We start from the raw sequence: 19,888 nt of genomic DNA on the forward strand, positions 1-19,888 counted from the left end.
TTTTATTGTAGTTCCTGCTAAGATCCATCTGCCTCAAGAGCTCCAAGGAATGGGCGCAGTCCATGCTGTCCGTGGTGATCACGTCACCATCAAGATCCCCATCTCTGGCAAACCTGAGCCAACAATCACTTGGCAGAAAGGTCAGGAGATCCTCTCCAACTCTCCTTATCACCAAGTCATCACCACAAGGTCTTTCACATCCCTGGTATTCCAGAAAGGAGTCCAGAGGAAAGATACTGGCTACTACATTATTACTGCAAAGAACAGATTTGGAATGGACAAGCAAACCATCGAGGTGAATGTGGCTGACATTCCTGAAGCACCAAAAGGCCTTGTGGTTAGTGAAATTGCAAGGGATTCTATCACTCTTGTCTGGGAGCCCCCTGTCAGTGATGGTGGAAGCAACATTATTAGCTACATTGTAGAGAAGTGCCCCACCACCAGTGATAGGTGGATTCGTGCTGGACAAACTACTGACTGTAGTATCACTATCATCAACATATTTGGAAAGACCAAATACCAGTTCCGTGTTATTGCCGAGAACCAGTTTGGTCTGAGCCCACCATCTGAACCAACTGAGCCTATCACCACAAAGGAAGACAAGTCTGTAATTAGGAACTATGATGAGGAAGTGGACGAAACAAGAGAAATTACTAAAGAGGAGGCTCTTTTCTACAAGGTGAAGGAGCTGTCCTCAAAGTACATTATCTCTGAGGAGCTTGCTCACTGCCAGTTTGGTGTGGTTCACCGTTGTATTGAGATTGCCACAAAGAAAACCTACATGGCCAAGTTTATCAAAGTCAAAGGAACTGATCGTGAGTTAGTTTTAAGGGAAATTGAAGCTCTTAATGTGGGAAGGCACAAGAATATTGTCTACCTGCATGAATACTTTGAAAGCATGGAGGAGATCATCCTTATCTTTGAATTCATTTCTGGAGTTGACATCTTTGAGCGGCTTGGCACCAGCAACTTTGAGCTTACAGAGCAGGAGATTGTCAAGTACCTTAGACAAGTCTGCTCTGCTCTCAAGTTCCTGCATTCCCACAACTTTGGCCACTTTGATATCCGCCCAGACAACATTGTGTACACTACAAGGAAAAGTACCAACATAAAGATCATTGAGATGGGCCAGGCTAGGCTTCTGGTGCCGGGAGAAAACATCAGAATGCTCTTTTCAGCACCGGAGTACTGCGCCCCAGAGGTCCACCGCCATGATTTGGTCACAACGGCCACAGATATGTGGTCCGTTGGTGTTATGGCCTATGTTCTACTCAGTGGCCTTAATCCATTTGCAGCAGAGTCTACCACAAAGATGATTGAGAATATCATCAACTGTGAGTATGTCTTCGACAGTGAAGCATTTAAGGATATCAGCCTGGAGGCTATGGACTTTGTGGACAGACTTCTTGTCAAGGACAGGAAGCTTCGTATGACAGCCCATGAGGCTTTGGAGCACCCATGGCTCAAGATGAAAATAGAGCATATTAGCAACAAGGCTATCAGGACACTGAGACACAGAAGGTACTATCAGACTCTGGTAAAGAGGGTTGATACTATTGTATCAGCAGCTCGTGTGGCCTATGGTGGTGCTTTCAAGAACCAGAGGGGATTGGCTGTTGGTAAAGTGAAGATTGGAACTGAGTGCCATGGCTTCCGTGCTGGCCCAGTCATGCATGCCTCAGCTGAAGAAGGTGGTTATGCAAGATTCACTTGTAGCATTGCCAAGTATGACAAAAGTACACAGGTGTCATGGTACTTTGGTAACTGCCAGCTACACACAAGCCACAAGTATGAGATTACTTATAGTAATGGCTTTGCCAGCATCTACGTAAAGGACATTGAAGAAAGTGATGATGGTGTGTACAGATGCAAAGTGGTGAGTGATGATGGAGAAGACAGTGCTTATGGAGAGCTTTTTGTCGAGACAGTGAGGAGTATCAAAGAGTACTATCTTAGCCGCTCCATCAAGAAATTAAGGAGGAGAGTTGACAAGACTAAGCTTCTGCAGAGACCACCAGAGTTCACTTTGCCTCTCTATAACCGCACCGCTTTCATTGGCGAAGATGTGCGCTTTGGTGTTACTGTTACTGTGCATCCAGAGCCTTGCATAATTTGGCTTAAGAATGGTGAAAAAATCAAGCCAGGTGATAATGACAGCAAGTACACCTTCACCAGTGATAAGGGTCTATACCAGCTCATGATCCATAACCTGGACATGACTGATGATGCTGAATACACTGTTATGGCCCACAACAAGTTTGGAGAAGACAGCTGCAAGGCCCGTCTCACTGTGGCACCACATCCTGTGACGGAAGAAACTATGAGGCCCATGTTCAAACGTCTGCTAGCTAATGTTGAGTGCATGGAGGGACAGAGTGTCCACTTTGAGCTCAGAGTCTCAGGTGTACCACCTCCTACTCTTAAATGGGAAAAGGATGGTCATCCACTACAGTTTGGTCCCAAGGTGGTTGTCATACAGGAGGACGTTGACTCTCATGTCCTTCACATTAGAGAGACTCTACTTGAGGACTCTGGTGTTTACAAAGTTACTGCAACCAACTCTGCTGGCACCACCAGCTGTCAGGCAACATTGAAGGTGGACCGCCTTACCTATACAAGGAGAGAATATAGGAGTGAGGAAGAGAAATACATGCACATACAGAAACAAATTGAAAAGACCAACAAGATGGCTCAGAAAATCGTTGCTACTGAGGAGCTTGTACCTCTTAATCCCACTGCTCAAGAAGCTCTCAAATATGCTGCAGAGATTTACAAGCCAGCAGTGAGCACGAAGAATGTTGAGGGTGAGTTTGACATCACAGAGGAGAAGTCAGAGACCAAGAAGTTGGAGGAGGAGAGGAGGATCTTCATGCCCTATGAAATTCCTGAGCCTGTGGTTCATGATCCCAGAGTTCTTGATGAGAACAAAGGTATCAAACAGTTTGTACCTCTGTCAGATATGAAGTGGTACAGAAAGCTAAAAGATCAATATGAGATTTCAGAGAGGATGGAGAGGATTGTGCAGAAGAGACAGAAACGTATTCGTTTGTCCAGATGGGAACAGTTCTACGTCATGCCCCTTCCTAGAATCACTGACCAGTATAGGCCAAGATGGCGTATTCCAAAACTCACTCTAGATGATCTGGAGACCGTCAGACCTGCACGCCGCTCTCCCAGTCCTGTGTCAGAGGCGTTGTTCAGATCTAGGAGGAGATCTCTGGGAGACCTTAGCGATGAGGAGCTGAGGATAACAGAGGAAGAAGAAGGAATGATGTTGGAGGATGAACTGGAGCTTGGCTTTTCTGCCTCACCTGCTGGCAGCCCTGTACACATTGAGCGACATGCCATGGAGCATGAGGAAAGAAGGCATGAAGGTAGACATGAGACTGTTGAGGTTGCTGAGACAAAGAAGAAACGTACCATCTCTCAGTATATGAGGAGGAGAAGGTCACTGTCACCCACTTACATTGAGCTAATGCGTCCAGTTTCAGAACTGATAAGACAACCACATGCTAGGCATCCTGTGGAAGTAGAGGGAGAGATTGTGGGGAGGAGGTCCCCTACCCCAGAGAGGACCCGACCACGTTCCCCCAGCCCCATCAAGTCAGTTGAAAGATCTTCACGCTCCTCTTCGAGGTTTGAGCGGTCTGCCCGTTTTGATATCATGTCCCGTTACGAGGCCAGAAAGGCTGCTCTGAAATCTGAAAGGAAGTATCAGGTGGTCAGTCAGACACCTTTCAGTTTAGACCATGCCCCGCGTGTCACTGTTAGGATGCGTTCTCATCGTATCCCAGTTGGTCAAGATACAAAATTCACCCTAAATGTACAAGCTAAACCAGAGGCTGAGGTCACGTGGTTCCACAATGGAACTGCAATCTCTGAATCCAGTGAGAAATTCATCTTTACCAACATGACTGGTGTCTTGTCCATCACTATTCTGGACTGTCAGGAAGAAGATAGTGGCACGTATCGCTGTGTATGTTCCAACTCTAAGGGAGAGGCTTCAGACTATGCTACCCTGGAGGTGTCAGGTGGTAGCTACACAACTTTCTCTTCTCGCCGCAAGGATGAGGAAGCGCCCAAAACATATGTCCCTGAAGTCACTCGAACAGACCACTACCACATCTCCCACTTCAAAGCTGGCTATGCTTCACAGACCCACTTTGAGGTAGAAGAAACCAAATCTAAGTTAACTGAAACACATGAGGTTTTCACACATGAGAGATATGGCGCCTCCTCTGAAAGGTACTCCTCTGCTGAGAGGTATGACTCATCTATCAAGTATGCTTCTGCTGAATACCTGTCATCTAGTTCATCTTATTCATCTGACAAATTTTCTCTGAGTGGGAAACACACCACATCTGAAGCTAAACTGAAATCATCTACCACTGCTGGTGATGAGGAAGTTTCTATCCAGAAGGCAAAACTTTCTCTTCCAGCTAGAATCCTCACTAAGCCTCAGTCTGTGACAGTTGAGGAGGGAGAGACTGTCAGATTTACCTGTGATATTGATGGTGAGCCTGCACCCACTGTGACATGGATACATGAGAGCAGAACCATTGTCTCATCCCACCACATTCAGGTCACCACAACTCAGTATAAATCCAGTTTGGAAATCTCCTCTGTGACAGCCTCCCATGAGGGCAGTTACACAGTAGTGGTAGAGAATTCAGCAGGCAGACAGGAAGCTCATTTTACTTTAACCATCCATAGACCAACCCCCAAGCAGGAAGTTAAAATAGTCAAACCCCCTGAGCCATCCGTGAAGTCACCCACTCCCAGTGTAAAGTCATCTGCACCTTCAGTCACGTCCCCTGTTCCCTCCACAACCTCTGCTGTTCCCAGTGTGAAGTCACCAGAGCCTAGCACCAAATCCATTGAGACTTCAGTTACATCACCAGCTTCAAGTATAAAATCTCCGGAACCAAGTGTGAAGTCACCAACACCAAGTGTGAAGTCTCCTGAACCCGAGGGGATTAAGTCTCCTAAGAGCATAAAGTCTCCTGAACCAACTGCACCTTCTCCTGCACAGACCTTAAAATCACCGACTCCAGGTGTCAAATCTCCTGAGCCTGAGGGACCTAAGTCACCACGAGGTCTAAAATCTCCTGAGCTACGACTCAAGTCACCACCGCCAACTAAGACCCTGGGGACTGGAAAGTCACTGGAATCTGAGGAAGTAAAATCACCCCGGGGTATCAAATCTCCAGAACCTACAGGAATCAAAATGCCAAGAGGTGTCAAGTCCCCAGAACCTCCTGGACTCAAAACACCAAAAGGCATCAAGTCCCCAGAACCAACAGGCATCAAATCACCAAGGGCTCTGAAGTCCCCTGAACCTGAAGGGATCAAATCACCACCCAGAATGAAGTCTCCTCCTCCCACCATGTCCCCCAAGAGAGTTGTATCTCCACCCACTGTAAAATCCCCAATCCCAAAACCCCCCAAGGTCACGAGTCAGCTAACAGCAGAAGCCTGTGAGGGGTCAGTGAGGATGTCCTGTGTTTGTGAGAGCTCCGTCAGAGAGGTGGTTTGGTATGTCAATGGGAGGAGGCTTTCACAAAGCAGTCACCTTGAGATGCACTATTCTGAGGGTTCTTGCAGCCTTGTGATCCATAATTTAACAGACAATGATCAGGGAGAGTACACCTGTGAGATGAAATCAGAAGGAGGAGTATCCAAGTCTTCTTTCAACTTCACTGGACAAGTGTTTCAGTCAATTCGCAAGAAGATTACAGCTTATTGTGAACAGCAGCTGGGACTTCAAGGTAGGCATTTCTTTCGCTATCCAGAAAATCTGATCCAGTTTCATACTTTAAAGAAATTATAACAGAGCCCTAACATTGAAGTCATTCTTGACAATGTCATGTGTATTATCATTACTTCTGCCAGGATCAGTATTGATGAGTCAAAAGGAGTCATCATCATCCTTGAGTTCATCGGTGATGATGAAGAAAGAAATCCATACAATGGAGGAGTCGTCTGCCTTTTCTTCTACTTCCCAGCAGGCAGTGATGTCATCCATGACAGATTCCCGCTCCTTCAGTAGCATGGCAGCTGAAATGAAGTTTGAGACCATGTCCATGTCCAGCATGTCCTCCGTGTCATCTGAGGCATATGCCATGAGCTCCAGTAGCCTCATGGAGATGGCCTCCCACATGGAGGGATCACTTAGAGCTCTTGGTAAGATCATAAGACTCTTGGTAATCTGTAAAGCTGTACTTAGCTTCCTCGCATCCACCAGCAACACAATTATCCTTCTTTTGAAATGAAACCTCACAAAGATGCTGAATTAAGCTCAATTACCAAAACATGCTTTTTTGTTATAATGTTTTTTTGTTGTGAAATTGTGTGCCTGCCTTACTCTAAATGAAAAAAGGTTCTTGTTCTGTGCATTTATCATGGGTTACAGGTTCTGCTCCAAGGATTGAAGCTCTGCCAGAGGACATCAGCATTGAGCCTGGCAAAGTCCTGACAGTCGCCTGTGCCTTCTCTGGTGATGCCAGACACATTGAGTGGTCGCACGACGGCAAAACGATTGAGTTGACTGCTGCCGGACGCTTCCATATTGAGACCACTGAGGACTTGACCACGCTCATTATCACTGGGGTGAAGGAGGAGGATGCTGGAAGCTACACCCTCAAACTGTCAAATGAGCTGGGATCTGATACAGCAACTGTTCACATTAGTATTCGATCGGTGTAAGAAAAAAAAACAACTCTTCAAAACTTCCCCTTTTTCCTTTTCTCATGCGTTTTTATTTAATCAAGCAAAAGAATCTACTTGATAAAGATCTGGATTTCTGTTCTTGTAAATATGAACTATTTTTGTACCTATCTTGACATTAATTTTTGCCAAACTAGACTAAAGTCTAAAGGTGTTATAAAAATGTACCATATTGGATAACTGTGACTTAGGATTTTTGATCCATTATTCTGTGACATGTACATAATGTATATAGCCGAATTTACCGGTTATGGGAAGTGTATGCATTGTTATTTATGACAATAATATTAACTAAAACAAAATGAAACTGTATATGGTTTAACAGGAGAAAGTTCCAACAGGAACGAATACTCTGTTAAACTAAGAAACTAAACTTTGTGCCTCAACGATAAGTTGAAGTCTTAAGATTGCCTCAACAGGTAGAGAGGCTCCCTGTTGATGTTAACTCAATCAGAGACAAAACTATGAATATGCTGCTCTAGAGAGCAGTGCATTAGCATTGTGAAAGCAGTGTGAGATCCTGAATGCTGTTTGCATTTACCCTCATGTAAGCAGGATGACTGGACCTCGCACTCCGACTGATTCTGTCGTACTGCTATTTCACTGACGTGCTCAGAGTGCAAGCGGCCTGCACTCCCTGAGCACAAGTGTTTCTTTTATATTTTGTGCTCTGCATCTGGCAAACAACCACTGATGAGACTTTTCAGTTGTACCACCAACCTGGCCAATCACTTTAAATAAGAGTCCCTCCTGTGCTTGTTTGCAGAAACAGAGCTCTCTCTTGGAGGTATGCAGTGTGTTTGTGTGTTAGTTTTTAGAAGTTCTCCTGTCAGTCAAGGTGGGTGCGGCAAAGCAGATGTATGAAACCACCTACTGCTGCGTTCAACAACAAGTCCCACATGTCGCCCTGCAGTTTAAGGGTTTGATTGAAGTTTGAGTTGTAGTGTTGACTATTTTCGCACCCTCCTTGAGTCTTTCCTCCAATTATTTCCTTAATAAAGCATGATTATCAGCACTACAGTATGTTTCTGCTGTTGTTATTTATTGCATTAGAACACATCGTTTAACACATTTAGGTTTCTATTTTCAGCAATTAACCTGCTATTCAGGTGTAAGTGTGAGATCCGAGTTATTACATGTGGCTCAACAGCGCACCGAGTAGGTGGCGAGGTAGGCTGCATGCAATGTGAGAAACAGAAGTGACTCCATCTATAATTGTGCCTTTTTGCCCAGTTTATGTGGGGATTTTTCTAACCATGAGAACCACAGAAAATTGGGATGGGGGGTAGATTGGAACACAAAGAATCTGATCACTTTACAGTGGTTAGGTGACAGAATGAGCTGAGCTGGCACTGTCTGGTGAGTTCTGGTGGTAAATTATTGACATTATGTGCTGTGCCAACCATGGGTAAAACCAGAGGTTCGAGGGGAATTCTAAGCAGGTGAATAAGTTGTTTGTCAAGACAATTTTGTTCAGGCCTCAAATTATCGTGCCCAATGCAAATTGTGACAGAACGTTGCATGTGGGGAAGTTTTGACCCTGCCTGCCAGTTTCCCCATCTTTACTTATTTGGATGCAGCAGGCTGGTGGTGATAAAATGCCTTGACTAACCACAATATACACAAATATAATCAGTTCATCTGATTTTAAGTTAGCTCTCCCCAACTGCTTTGGCTCTTCAGCGTGAGCAGCTGGGGAACTGTAAAAAAAACCCCAACAACAGCAAAAAGATGAGAAGAATCAACCATTGGAAGCAGAAATGGGGCTATAACTGGAAGTTGGTTTGGACTTGTAGTGTCTTTCCCTATGTATTGGCCAAAATGGCCAGAGTTTTCATTTCCTCCAGGCTTTTAGGGTCATCACAGGTTGCCATTTAAAATGTTCTGCTCTTTAGTTTTAGTTTCCATATTTTCCACTGAGTTACTAGTTCTGTCGCCAGCTGGCAACATAGACTAATGTTAGTCTATTAACTGCAACCACCAACCAGCCAGTCTAGAGAGATCCACATTCTGTACTGGAACAAAGTTGTGTCTAAAAACTATAAATTTAAACACTTCTTAAATCCATCGTAATAACAGTGTTAAATCTATGACAGTTTTGTTTTAGAGTGGGGCTCCATGGTGTAAATTAGCCTTTATAGGTGTCTACTTTTCATATCTACTTTAAACTGTACCAAAGTGAAAGTGATCTCTCTTTTCATATCAAACAGTGTTCTGTCATAAAGCTTCTAGCCTGTGGAATGTGGATAGACCTCCACTCTTTTGATGAGAGAATGATGGGAGATTAGCTAGGTAAGCTAACACTGGTTGTGCTTTTGACTAATCAGTTAGAAGACGCACTTTATGTGGAAACAGGGCAAAACAGACATGCCTGTGTTATTTATCATCATAACAGATAAGTTTTCTCCTGCTTGGCCAACATGTGTGATGTGGAATAGTTGGACTTTTTGTGGAAGAGTTTTTTTAATAACACCTTTGACACAGAAAGCGTTGATGATGTAGAGGAATGTCCAATCCAATTTTTAAATGTGGATCAGTTGCAGGCTGAACCACCACCGTTTCTCTTTGAAATCACTTGGCTGACCAAATGTGCAAAGTTCAACCAGCTGTTTTGCTAATATATCGTATATTCACGTTTCATTAATATTTTTAATCCCCCTGTTGACAGTTAACCATGTCCCTTAGTCCTCAAGACTTACCTATGATTTTTTTGCCTATATTTTAATACCCATCTGTCCACCTATCCACCTATTTTCTTAGGAGCAGAAACACTTCTGTACTAAAAGATTAACCTAATGTCCATCCATCCATCCATTCGCTTCCGCTTATCCTTTTTCAGGGTCGCGGGGGGTGCTGGAGCCTATCCCAGCTGTCATAGGGCAAGAGGTGGGGTACACCCTGAACAGGTCGCCAGTCTGTCGCAGGGCTCCTAATGTCCTAACAACCAAATGGAACCTCCCAACAAATATTTTAATACTGTACAATCATAGGGTGGCGTTTAAAAAAAAAATCTAGTCTTAGTTATATAATAAGTCCGAAATGAAAGCCGAACCAAAACTGTGACTATTACGCCAACATACCATTGAGGTAACTCTTCAGCATCTGTGAAGGTTCTCAGTCATCCAGGTCATTGTAGTCTGAGCTTGGAAAGAAAAGCGTCTGGACTTTAAGTTTCTTGAAGTTCCCCCGTCTAACCTCACAATACAAGAAAAGAAGGCTGTTACATCCCTGAGCAAAGACCATAACATGACCATATTACCAGCTTACAAGGGAAGGTGCGCTGTTGTTCTAAACACAATGGATTATCGCACAAAAATTACTACACTCCTCAGTGACAACAATACCATCCTAGCGCCCCTTGTGGGGAACACTCCTCATTCTATCACCAACAAGGTCCAGAATGGACGTGCCATGGGCTCCCCAGTGTCACCTATTGTAGCCAACCTTTACATGGAGGAAGTGGAAAGAAAGGCTCTTGGCTCTTTTAAAGGGGCAATGTCTAGCCACTGGTACAGATATGTGGACAACACCTGGGTCAAAATCAAAACCCACGAAGTGGAATCCCTCACTGCTCACATCAACGCTGTGGATAAAGACATAAAGTTCACCAGGAAAGACACAAAGGATAAGTGTTTGCCATTTCTGGACTGTGCTGTGCACATTGAGGAGAATGGAAACCTCAACATTGAAGTTTACCAGAAGCCCACACACACGGACCAGTACCTCCTCTTTGTCTCCCACCACCCTCTGGAATACAAACTTGGAGTAATCAGGACCCTACAGCACCGGGCAGAACATGTTCCCTCTAAGCCTGAAGATGAAAAAAAGGAACACACACATGTAAAGGAAGCTCTTAAAACATGTGGTTATCTTAATTGGGTGTTCATCAAGTCAGCAAAAATGCACAGAAAAGAAGGTCAGACACCAACTGGAGACAAACAGAAGAAAAACGCACCAACATTATTATCTGCTATGTAGCCGGTTTATCAGGAAAAACTCAGGAGAGTCTTCTGCAAGCACAACATCCCAGTGTATTTCAGACCCAGCAACACACTAAGACAGAAACTGGTTCATCCCAAACACAAAACTCCTAAACACAAACTTAACAACATAGTATATGCTGTACGGTGTTATGAGGAATGCTGAGACCTCTACATTGGAGACACCAAACAGCCACTTCATAAACGCATGGCACAACATAGAAGAGCCACCTCCACAGGACAAGACTCGGCTGTCCATCTGCATCTAAAGGACAAAGGTCACTTTTTCGAAGATGCCATCTATGTCCACTGTGAACAACCATCTTTGAACAGAGGGTGGGGCTTATGACACCAGCTGTCTGCCATCTATAATCCAGTTTTGAGATTACTTTTGTAGCAACAACCCCTTTTATTATTATTAAGACAAAGGGCAACAAAGTAGAATGGTTAATTTTCATGGACAACCAGCGTGAATCCTATAACTATTAAGTAACCAAATTATTATTATTATTTTTTTAATAAAGCCAGATAAATTTTATTCCCTGACTGCAATAATCTGCATTGCAATGATAAGATCTGTAGTTCTCGCTTTGTAAGCACTAGACCGCTGGTTCACTTAGAAATAATGCCAACATCTTTGACAGTTCAGTTTTTGCAGTCTTGCTGTAACTAGTTTTGGTGGCCTATATGATGATGTCAAACACATTACAGAGCTGGTTCATTTTCACATATTTAATGACTCTCAGTCTCCAAAGTATGCTGCTGATCTTAATTTAATTCAATTCAATTTGCCTGTAGGAGCTTTATGTTCTGAGATAAAGACCCCACAATAATACAGTAAATGAACTGGGTCACCTTGTTTCCTGTAAAAAGATTAACAGATATAGGAATAAAAGGAGCAATCCACTGCAAATGAAACTCTGCAGGAAAGCTGAAAAAGTCTGTCGTCAGAGTGTTTCATGTGCTTTGATTAGACTCCGTTGTGGACATAGACAAGGACAACTGGAAACCCAACAGCTGAGTAGTCATTTTACAAAGACTGGATTTCAGAAAATAATATATAGATATCTAGTATGTAATAAAACCCATACCTTCACTGTTAAGAAGTTATATTGCAGCATCTTGAACTCAATTGTTTGCGTTTGACTGTTTTTAATTATTGGTAAATGGCCTGTATTTATATAGCGCTTTAATTGTCTTGCCCAAGGACACAACGGCCGAGACTGTCCAAGCCGGGGCTCGAACCGGCAACCTTCCGATTACAAGGCGAACTCCCAACTCTTGAGCCACGATCGCCCATGACATTAGTGCAAATATAACCCCAAAAGAAAAAAAGAAAAAAAGGTAGAAAAAAACATTGATAGCAAGGTTATAGCACATTGGGGACAACAATTATTGAATGCTGCAAATACTACTATTGGTATTCACACTCCATACCACTAGGTGGCGATAATGCTACTTGCCAGAAACAAAAGTGCATCCGCTTCTGTTGCTAAAATTATGCTACACATAAAAATGTTCAGAGCATGACAGGTCTTACAAGTTTAACCTTCTTCTGTTACACTGTTTGTCTGTTAAGCTTTAACTGGAACTTAGCATTAACAGCCATTTAAGAAATCTAACGTTAACCTAAGCTAGTTAGCTGTTTACTCGAATAAGTTCTGTTAGCAGCTAAGATAACTGAACGGTCATATAACTGGGCTAATAGCGAGAGTAAACGGTAAGTGGCGTGTTTGTCTCCCATCTGATTTGGGCGTTAAATAGAATTAATTCAGCACAGCGCTTTTATCAATGAAAGGAGCTTTGGATACAGAGAAATAGTCTTTATAGCGGCCATTAATGTTACCAACCTGTCAAGTTGTGTGTAAACTGTTTTCGATGTTGTTTCCCATAGACAGTGTGGTGTCTATGTCAATAAAAGGCAATTACAGTGTACAAATGTTCAGTTTTCTTTCGAACCCATTCATAGTCACCGTATTCAAGTTGCTGTAAAGTACAATTTAGTTCTCGTGTAGTCTTTAATGCTACAGTCACTAGTATATGTCGACATAAAGTCTCTGAAACTAAACATTTTTTTAAAAGTTGGTCCATGGTTGAGACATCCAGCACCTCCTTTTGCATTTTTGTCCTATGGTAGGATAAAGTGGTGTTTGTTTGTTTTGTCCATGCTTCCCGTGTCTGTGATTCTGATTACCCAGCTTTGAGTTCAGGGTCTTATTGACTCTTGCACTCACAAGGGCTTTTATGAGTGTTAACAGTATTTTTTCAGAGTAAGGTGTACTGTCACCTGAGCTAAATTATCTCCTGCAGTTTCTAGGTCAGAACTCATTCTCAATGGATGTCAGCATTGCTGTGTCACTAATTCGAGGCCAGATGGGGACCGTAGTCGAGCGAGCAGTAAATGGAGCGGTCGAGACGGTGCTGGCCGAGATGCTTAAAGTGGTCGGAGTCAAATTTGAGGAGCTAAAGGCTCAAGTGGTGCAGATGAAGAGGGACATGATGGCGTTGCAGAGTGAGAAGGCTCAAAAAGAGAAGGAGAACGACAACATTCGAGCCAAGCTACGTTACACGGAGCTGAAGCTCAAGTACTACAGGCAAGGAGTGGAGGAGGAGCTGCAGCAGAGAGCCTCTGCTTCTACCCTAGTCTGGATTCAGCCACCAACCCTACCACGAACACAGAGAAGCAGATCTGGCGTTTCCCCAACCAAGACCCTGTCGTCATTCTCAGTTCAGACCAGGACTGCTGAGGGAGCGTTGATGAGGAACAGCAACAGTACGTACCAATGAAATGCTTGAGTCCTGGTTGCTCCTCTGCTGACTGTACTCTTTCTTATGTTTCTAGTCCCAGAATGCACCTCACCAAACAGCATGAACAGGCAAAAAGTCAGAGTGTCCTGCCCTTCAAATGTGGCCCACACTGACTCGTCTGACCTGCTGCTTCCTGCTTCACTCACTCTGAATGTGGCTGGAGAATCTCTGGACAGCAGTACAGGTACACAGTGCGTCCGTACATGTTTTCTCCCTCATCACTGAGAACATCTCTAAATCTTTAGATGAACATTACCGTAGTTTTACTATTACTTCATTTTTTATTTATATAGCACCACATCACCACAGCAGTTTCCTCAAGGTGGGTGTTGCTACCCAGGAGAGTAGCAAACCCTTAGGCAATGAGCTTAATGTATGTTATGACACAATGTAGCCTTACACTGATACGTTAGACTAAATACATGTTGTTTGTGCAGTGTTGTTCTGTCCTAGCTCAGACCCCGTTCAGTGTAAGAAAGTTGAACAAGTGGATGAGTATGAATGGGCCATTCTGCACTCTAATACAGAAGACATGGATAGTGCCATAGCCTCTTCTCCTGCCCAGGCTCCGACTTTAGATGATGGGCAAGAGTCAGGGGATCCCTCTCTGTCTCCAGGTGGCGCCACCTATGCAGATAGCTCCACGCTGCACTTCTCTGTTCCAGAGGTAACAACTCATTCAAATCAGGTTTTCCAGATTTGATATATCACAATGTTTTCTTTTCTTTTCTTTTTTTTAAATTTACATTTCTTTAAAAAAAAATGATAAAACTTGTTTTTGTAGTATTAAAGGAAATCCTGGTAGGTAACAAGGAAACGAGGGATATATTGTCAGGAGTCACAGAAGCTTGTCAGGAAGCGTGGAAGCAGAAAATTGTAATAGCACAGAGTGAAAATATTTGCCTCAGGGCTCGAGATCTCATCCTGCTGGCAAGGTTTATATCGTATAAGACAATGCCCTATAGAAATGAATGCATGTGTAAGTGATCTGAAATGAATACAGTTCCTGTATATTTTACACGCTAACGCAGAAATGTTTAGACTTTCTTTTCAGTTCAGTTTTATTAAGCCCTATGTAGGTATTTTAATAAAGTATAGGCTCTTTTGTTTTCAATTTCCGAGCTAATGAACTTGTAAAGTCCTGTTTGTCTCTGTTTAAAATTAGATGAAGCAGGAGGCCCAGGAAAAGGAGAAGGAGGTGATCTATATAAAAGAGGAGCCAGAGGAAGAGCAAGAGATGATGGCCACCCTACTGCTTGACTGCCACGAACAGCAGGGTCATCAGCCAGAGTCAGAGGTGAGGTTACAGTTGTGGGGCACAATTTTCAAGAGCATAAGCTCCAGGTCTTTTAAAGGATTCTTAGTAAACTCTCGTTCACAGCTTTGCTGGAATTCATGACGTTGAAAGATGGTCAAAGAAAACAGATAAGGAAACGTCAAAGGACCAAACATTGAGCGAGTGCACTGGCATTTATATGAAGTGGTGTTAAAAACTGTTTGCCCCCTTCCTGACTCTACATGTTTCATCTCAAAAAGCAGCACATCATGCCGAGATCTAAACAAACACCTGAGAAACAAAGTCACTGACATCTGAAAAGGTTTACAAATGCATTTTTTGAACCACACTGGGAGCCATTATACACAAATGTGGTGAAGCTTCCCAGGAGTGTGGCCGGCCTACCGAACATTAAAGAACCGCAGGCTTCACGTGTCTCAGTTAAGGTCAGAGTTCATGATTCAACAATAAGAAGGAGACTGGGCAAAAATGGCTTCCATGGGAGAGTTGAAGGAGAAAGCCTCTGCTACACAAAAAAGCTCATCTCACATTTGCCAGAAAACATCTTGATGATGCCCAGGACTTTTGGGAAAATACTCTGTGGACTGACGAGACAAAAGCTGAACTTTTTGTTCAGTTTGAGTGGCATTACATGCAGCTAGCACAGCATTTCAGAACAGAAACATGACACCAACAGCAACCTGTGGTGGCGGTAGTGTGGTGGTCTCTGGCTGTTTAGCTGCCTTAAGAAAAAGATGATCTGAAACATTTACTGTGACAAACATTCAAAAAAAAGGAAACCAGGAAGGGGCGAACACTTTTTCACACCACTGTAGTTCTTTTTGTGTTTCTGACCATTTAACCCAGTATACACTACAAAATGCACTTTTACTCAGGCACATGCCAATGTTACTTTATGTCATATCCACAACTAAAGCCATTTTAGCATTACCAGTAAACCACATGTAACAAATGTTTGTAAGCTCAACAACAGGACATTTGGGAAAACTCTTGGGGAACGCCATTATTGCAGACTATTGAATAGAATTAATGCTTTCATCTCTGGGTTCAGCCTCAACAGTCAGTGACAGAGTGCCCAAGTGCTCGAGGAAGCCAAAGAAATACTACAGCCTTCAGCTCAGCTGGACGAACCACCCGTGAGTTGATGCGAATAGCTGTCGATCATGTATTTATGCTTCTAGTCTAATTTTACTAGATGTGATAAAAAAAGGTTCTGGGACTTGTCCTAAAACCTTTTATCCCTCAGCTGTAAAAGGCTTTTGGGATGTTATCATCACCCTGCTGGGTTTCCGAGTGATGCTGACACTCAAGTTTTTGCTTGCTATAGCTCGAGAACAAAGTGATGAAGGAAGTTTATCGCTGTGACCTAGGCTTAATATAGCCTCCCCACTGGAACTTAGAGTGGGCACTTTCTGTGTGTGCACTCTCAGATTCAGCAGCTCAGTCAGCTGCCATCTTGCCACCTGGTGTCCCACCTCGCCAAGTGGGGCGACCCTGGGCTAAAGACCTTAGCCTTTATGAAGAATACAAAATGCGGAGGAGTGAGCTTCGTCGCCGAAACATGACAAAGCGCAGAGAACTGGAGAAATCGTTACCTCAACCGCTGCTGGCAGATCTGGTCAGTCCACCTCAAATTGTTGAGGACTTAAGGTTTCTGCATATTTACGTTAAAAAGGTGCCTCATTTATAAAGGCATCAAGTCAACCTGAAAAATAAAGGTGATTTTGTGTTGAAGGTGCGGGAGCGTCGAGAGAAGACCAGACTGAGGGTAGCCAGGTGGAGGGCAAAACGGAAACTCCAGGCCTGCCTTAACCAGATGCAGGTCGGTGATTCCACCAAAATCTCTGCACTCAGACATTTTCATTTAATTATCTGTTTCTTTCTCATGAATGAGATCTCCCTCTCTCAGTGCTTAAAGTTGAAATTGATAAAAAACATTTACGGGGAGAATTTGGTGGTCTGTGAATAAAAACATTTTTGCAAACTATTTTTGACATATTTCAATAATATCAATACTTGGCAATAAATTAGTAATTTCAGGGCTCTAGAGTGCGACCAATTTGGTCGCAAATGCGACCAAATTTTTCAATGGTGCGACTGAAAAAAAATATTTGGTCGCACCGGTGCGACCAAATATTTTCGGGTAACAAAAAAAAAAAAAAAAAAAATCTCTGCAACTCTCCGTGTGGTCAACAACAGACACACATTATCCCCTATCGTGGACTAAACCAATCAGAGATAGTCAGGGGCGGACCTCTCTGATTGGCCGTGGTCCAGTTGAAAGTGCAGGTGGAAGAGAGAATAAAGCGATATCAATTCATTAACGGATTCTATACAAAGACGTAAACACAGACCCGACGCATCAGAATCAGCTTTGTCTTTCTCGGCTTTCTCACCCCACGGCCCGAACACGGACACGCTGTCGGAGCTCAGCGATTCTGATGCGTCGGGTCCGCTCTGTGTTTACGTCTTTTTTGCGCTGATTCTGAGCTGCAGGTTTTGTCTCTCCAACCAAAATTCGCCGAGCCAGCAGCAAAAGAAGCAGCAAACTAGCTTCACATTTGATCAATGTCATCATGAATGCCCTCTGACTTTTGCTGTTTTGCTTCCACCACGATAAAAATCACACTTCATGCACAGCTGTCTCTCTCTCTCTCTCTCTCTCTGTACTTCAAGAACAGTTTCCCGTCTCAAATCTCTGTTTTCTGCATCATTCATTGGCTTATTACCCACCAGTCTACCGTTGTTTACAGCGCTGTCGGCCGCTGTCTTTTTCTTTTCCTTTTCTTTTTCACTTAAATGACCTCGGACAAGAAAGCCTGATTTCTGCTGTTCAATACTGAAGAAATGTAAACTTTTTAAAATTATGCAAAATTGCAGAATATTGCAGAATATTTTTAAGGTTATCTGCTATAAAAATCCAGACCAGAAAAATCTCCTTCATGTTTTTCTGTGTTTTATTCTCAGTTACTTTGACACAAAGGCATCTGCTGTGATGTTCACAATTCTGATGAAGTCACACGTGTATCAGTGCTGATAAATGATCAGAATTATAATATTTCTGACTGTCTGAGGCTAAATTGAATCGAATCAGGACTTTGAGAACCAGAATCGAATGGATGATAGAAATCAGTGATGATACCCAGCCCTAGTGAGCAGCCTAGGCCTGACAGAAGTGGATGTAGCTGTGGGTAATAAGAAAAGATGAAAAGAACTATTGATAACTTTTTTGTTAAGTTAAGGACTGATCCGTCTGAAATTCATAGCCAGCTCTGACACGGTGCCATCAATCTTTGAATGCTGAAAAAGCAGCAGTGTATCCAGAAAACACATTATATGCTGCAATAAATGCACTGCCCAAGTGTCCCCTCTCCCCACTGCCTTTCAGCAGCAGGCAGCAGCAAACAGGTCGTCAGAGGAGCCAAGATGATGATTAAGTTTAACATTTTCTACAATATTGACAAAGCAATTTAAGCACAAGTTTGTTAGTTAATAATTTAGAAATGAATATTGTCTGTATGGACTTACCCCCAAAGAAAGTGCACATGTAAAACTGCGGTGTTAAGCGATGCGGTTGAAAAATTTGAGTGCGCCTAACTTTTGTGCCGGTACGCCTAAATTTTTAGAGTTAGGCGTACCGGTCTAGTCTAGAGCCCTGCATTTATAACGTGTGTGTATATAACAATCAAAAAGAAATTTCACAATATTTTTCACTTTTACCCGAAGTTACCTTAAATGCTTTGGGAGGCATTTCTCTGGTAAGTGTAGGCTGCCAGAGTATTGTTTACCTCAGTGGGTGTGGACTGTTCACAACTATTTAGTGTAAAGCAGAGGTCTCAAACTCCGGTCCTCGAGGGCCGGTGTCATGCAACTTTTCCGTGCAAATTTCTACACCTGAATACAATTAGGAGGTCAATAGCAAGACTCTATAGAACTTGACTGCATGCTGAGGTGGCAGTTCAGCCATTTGATTCATGTTACAGCAGCTCATGTGTGAATGAACATGGTGCAATAAAAGTACATTAAGAAGTACATTTTTTCAAACACTTACATTTACTTAAACTTACTTTAGTAGGGTTAGGGGTCGCCACCTCAGTATACAGTCAAGTTCTATAGAGTCTTGCTAATGACCTACTAATTGTAACAGGGACACATGGAAAAGTTTCAGGACAGCGGCCCTCGAGGACCGGAGTTTGAGACCCTGCCGTAGAACATACGGTGACATTCCTGGCAGGTCATTATTTTTCTAAATATGTTTCCATGTATTAAACCTCGAATTGGTCGTGTGACTGTTATCTGTGTCAGAGACACACCGCTGCATGATCACTGACAGTGTTGAATGTGAGTGTCTGTGATATCCAGGGTTGGTCAAGTTAGTAAGTAATTAGTTACTAATTACTGATTACTTCTCCAAGAAAGTAATCCTGGTACTTTACTGATTACTTATTTTCAAAATTAATTAGTTACTTAGTTACCTTTTAAAAATATGATACACAACCTGAATACGTAATAAAGCAACAGACCTTTCAGCCCAATTCTATTTTTCTGCATAATCCATCATTCAAAATGTAATCAAATGAAAAAGTCTCTTTTTAAAACTTGTTTTATCAGTTTTAATATTTTACCTTTATGCACATTGCATCAAGCAAAAATTAAATTCTATGCAACTGTCTTTGACTTGAAGAAATGTTTTTAACATTTAAACATATTTGCTGCATATTCCAGCATATAAAATAAAATCATGTTTTGTGTTTACACTCTTTCAAATAGAAGCAAGTAAAACACAGCAGAAAATAAATAAAATCAAACATTCAGCAGCTCTTAAATCTATTGTCACCTGTTCAGCAGGAGTGGGGCGGGTGGAGGTTTGCCCACAGCAGTCATGTCAGTGGGGGGATCCGGGGGTTTCTCTGTGTCACATTCCCATGGCGGCGTGCTCGCTGCTCGCTCACACTTGAAGTTTGATATTTCTCTGTAAAAAGAAGTTTTCTTCCCACGCAGAGTGCACAGCAGACGCTAATGTTTTTGTTACTTGTTACAGAATCAAACTCAAAGTAATGTGATTACTTCCACGCTT

General features: G+C 42.8%; 2 protein-coding genes across 5 annotated transcripts in view; both read left to right on the forward strand.

Moving 5' to 3' along the window:
* Nucleotides 1-7,746, forward strand: part of ttn.2 (titin, tandem duplicate 2) — a 217,539-nt gene extending 209,793 nt beyond the window's left edge. Inside the window, 3 exon segments of the mRNA XM_039599816.1 lie at nucleotides 12-5,768; nucleotides 5,893-6,183; nucleotides 6,413-7,746. Of these exon segments, the coding sequence (XP_039455750.1) occupies nucleotides 12-5,768; nucleotides 5,893-6,183; nucleotides 6,413-6,705 (6,341 nt within the window). The 3' untranslated portion in view covers nucleotides 6,706-7,746.
* A 4,435-nt stretch (nucleotides 7,747-12,181) lies between these two features.
* The window catches only part of si:ch211-67e16.4 (myocardin-related transcription factor B), a 20,139-nt gene continuing 12,432 nt past the window's right edge, over nucleotides 12,182-19,888 (forward strand). The window contains exons 1-8 of one of the 4 annotated variants that reach the window (XM_031754884.2): nucleotides 12,182-12,426; nucleotides 13,017-13,479; nucleotides 13,549-13,698; nucleotides 13,952-14,181; nucleotides 14,680-14,811; nucleotides 15,863-15,947; nucleotides 16,242-16,429; nucleotides 16,547-16,633. In XM_031754884.2, the coding sequence (XP_031610744.2) occupies nucleotides 13,041-13,479; nucleotides 13,549-13,698; nucleotides 13,952-14,181; nucleotides 14,680-14,811; nucleotides 15,863-15,947; nucleotides 16,242-16,429; nucleotides 16,547-16,633 (1,311 nt within the window). In that variant the 5' untranslated portion in view covers nucleotides 12,182-12,426; nucleotides 13,017-13,040. The remainder of the gene's footprint in view (nucleotides 12,427-13,016; nucleotides 13,480-13,548; nucleotides 13,699-13,951; nucleotides 14,182-14,679; nucleotides 14,812-15,862; nucleotides 15,948-16,241; nucleotides 16,430-16,546; nucleotides 16,634-19,888) is intronic. The other 3 variants (XM_039599875.1, XM_039599876.1, XM_039599874.1) reach the window with 3 other exon arrangements.

Source organism: Oreochromis aureus, linkage group 16, assembly GCF_013358895.1.
Source record: "Oreochromis aureus strain Israel breed Guangdong linkage group 16, ZZ_aureus, whole genome shotgun sequence".
Taxonomy (NCBI): domain Eukaryota; kingdom Metazoa; phylum Chordata; class Actinopteri; order Cichliformes; family Cichlidae; genus Oreochromis; species Oreochromis aureus.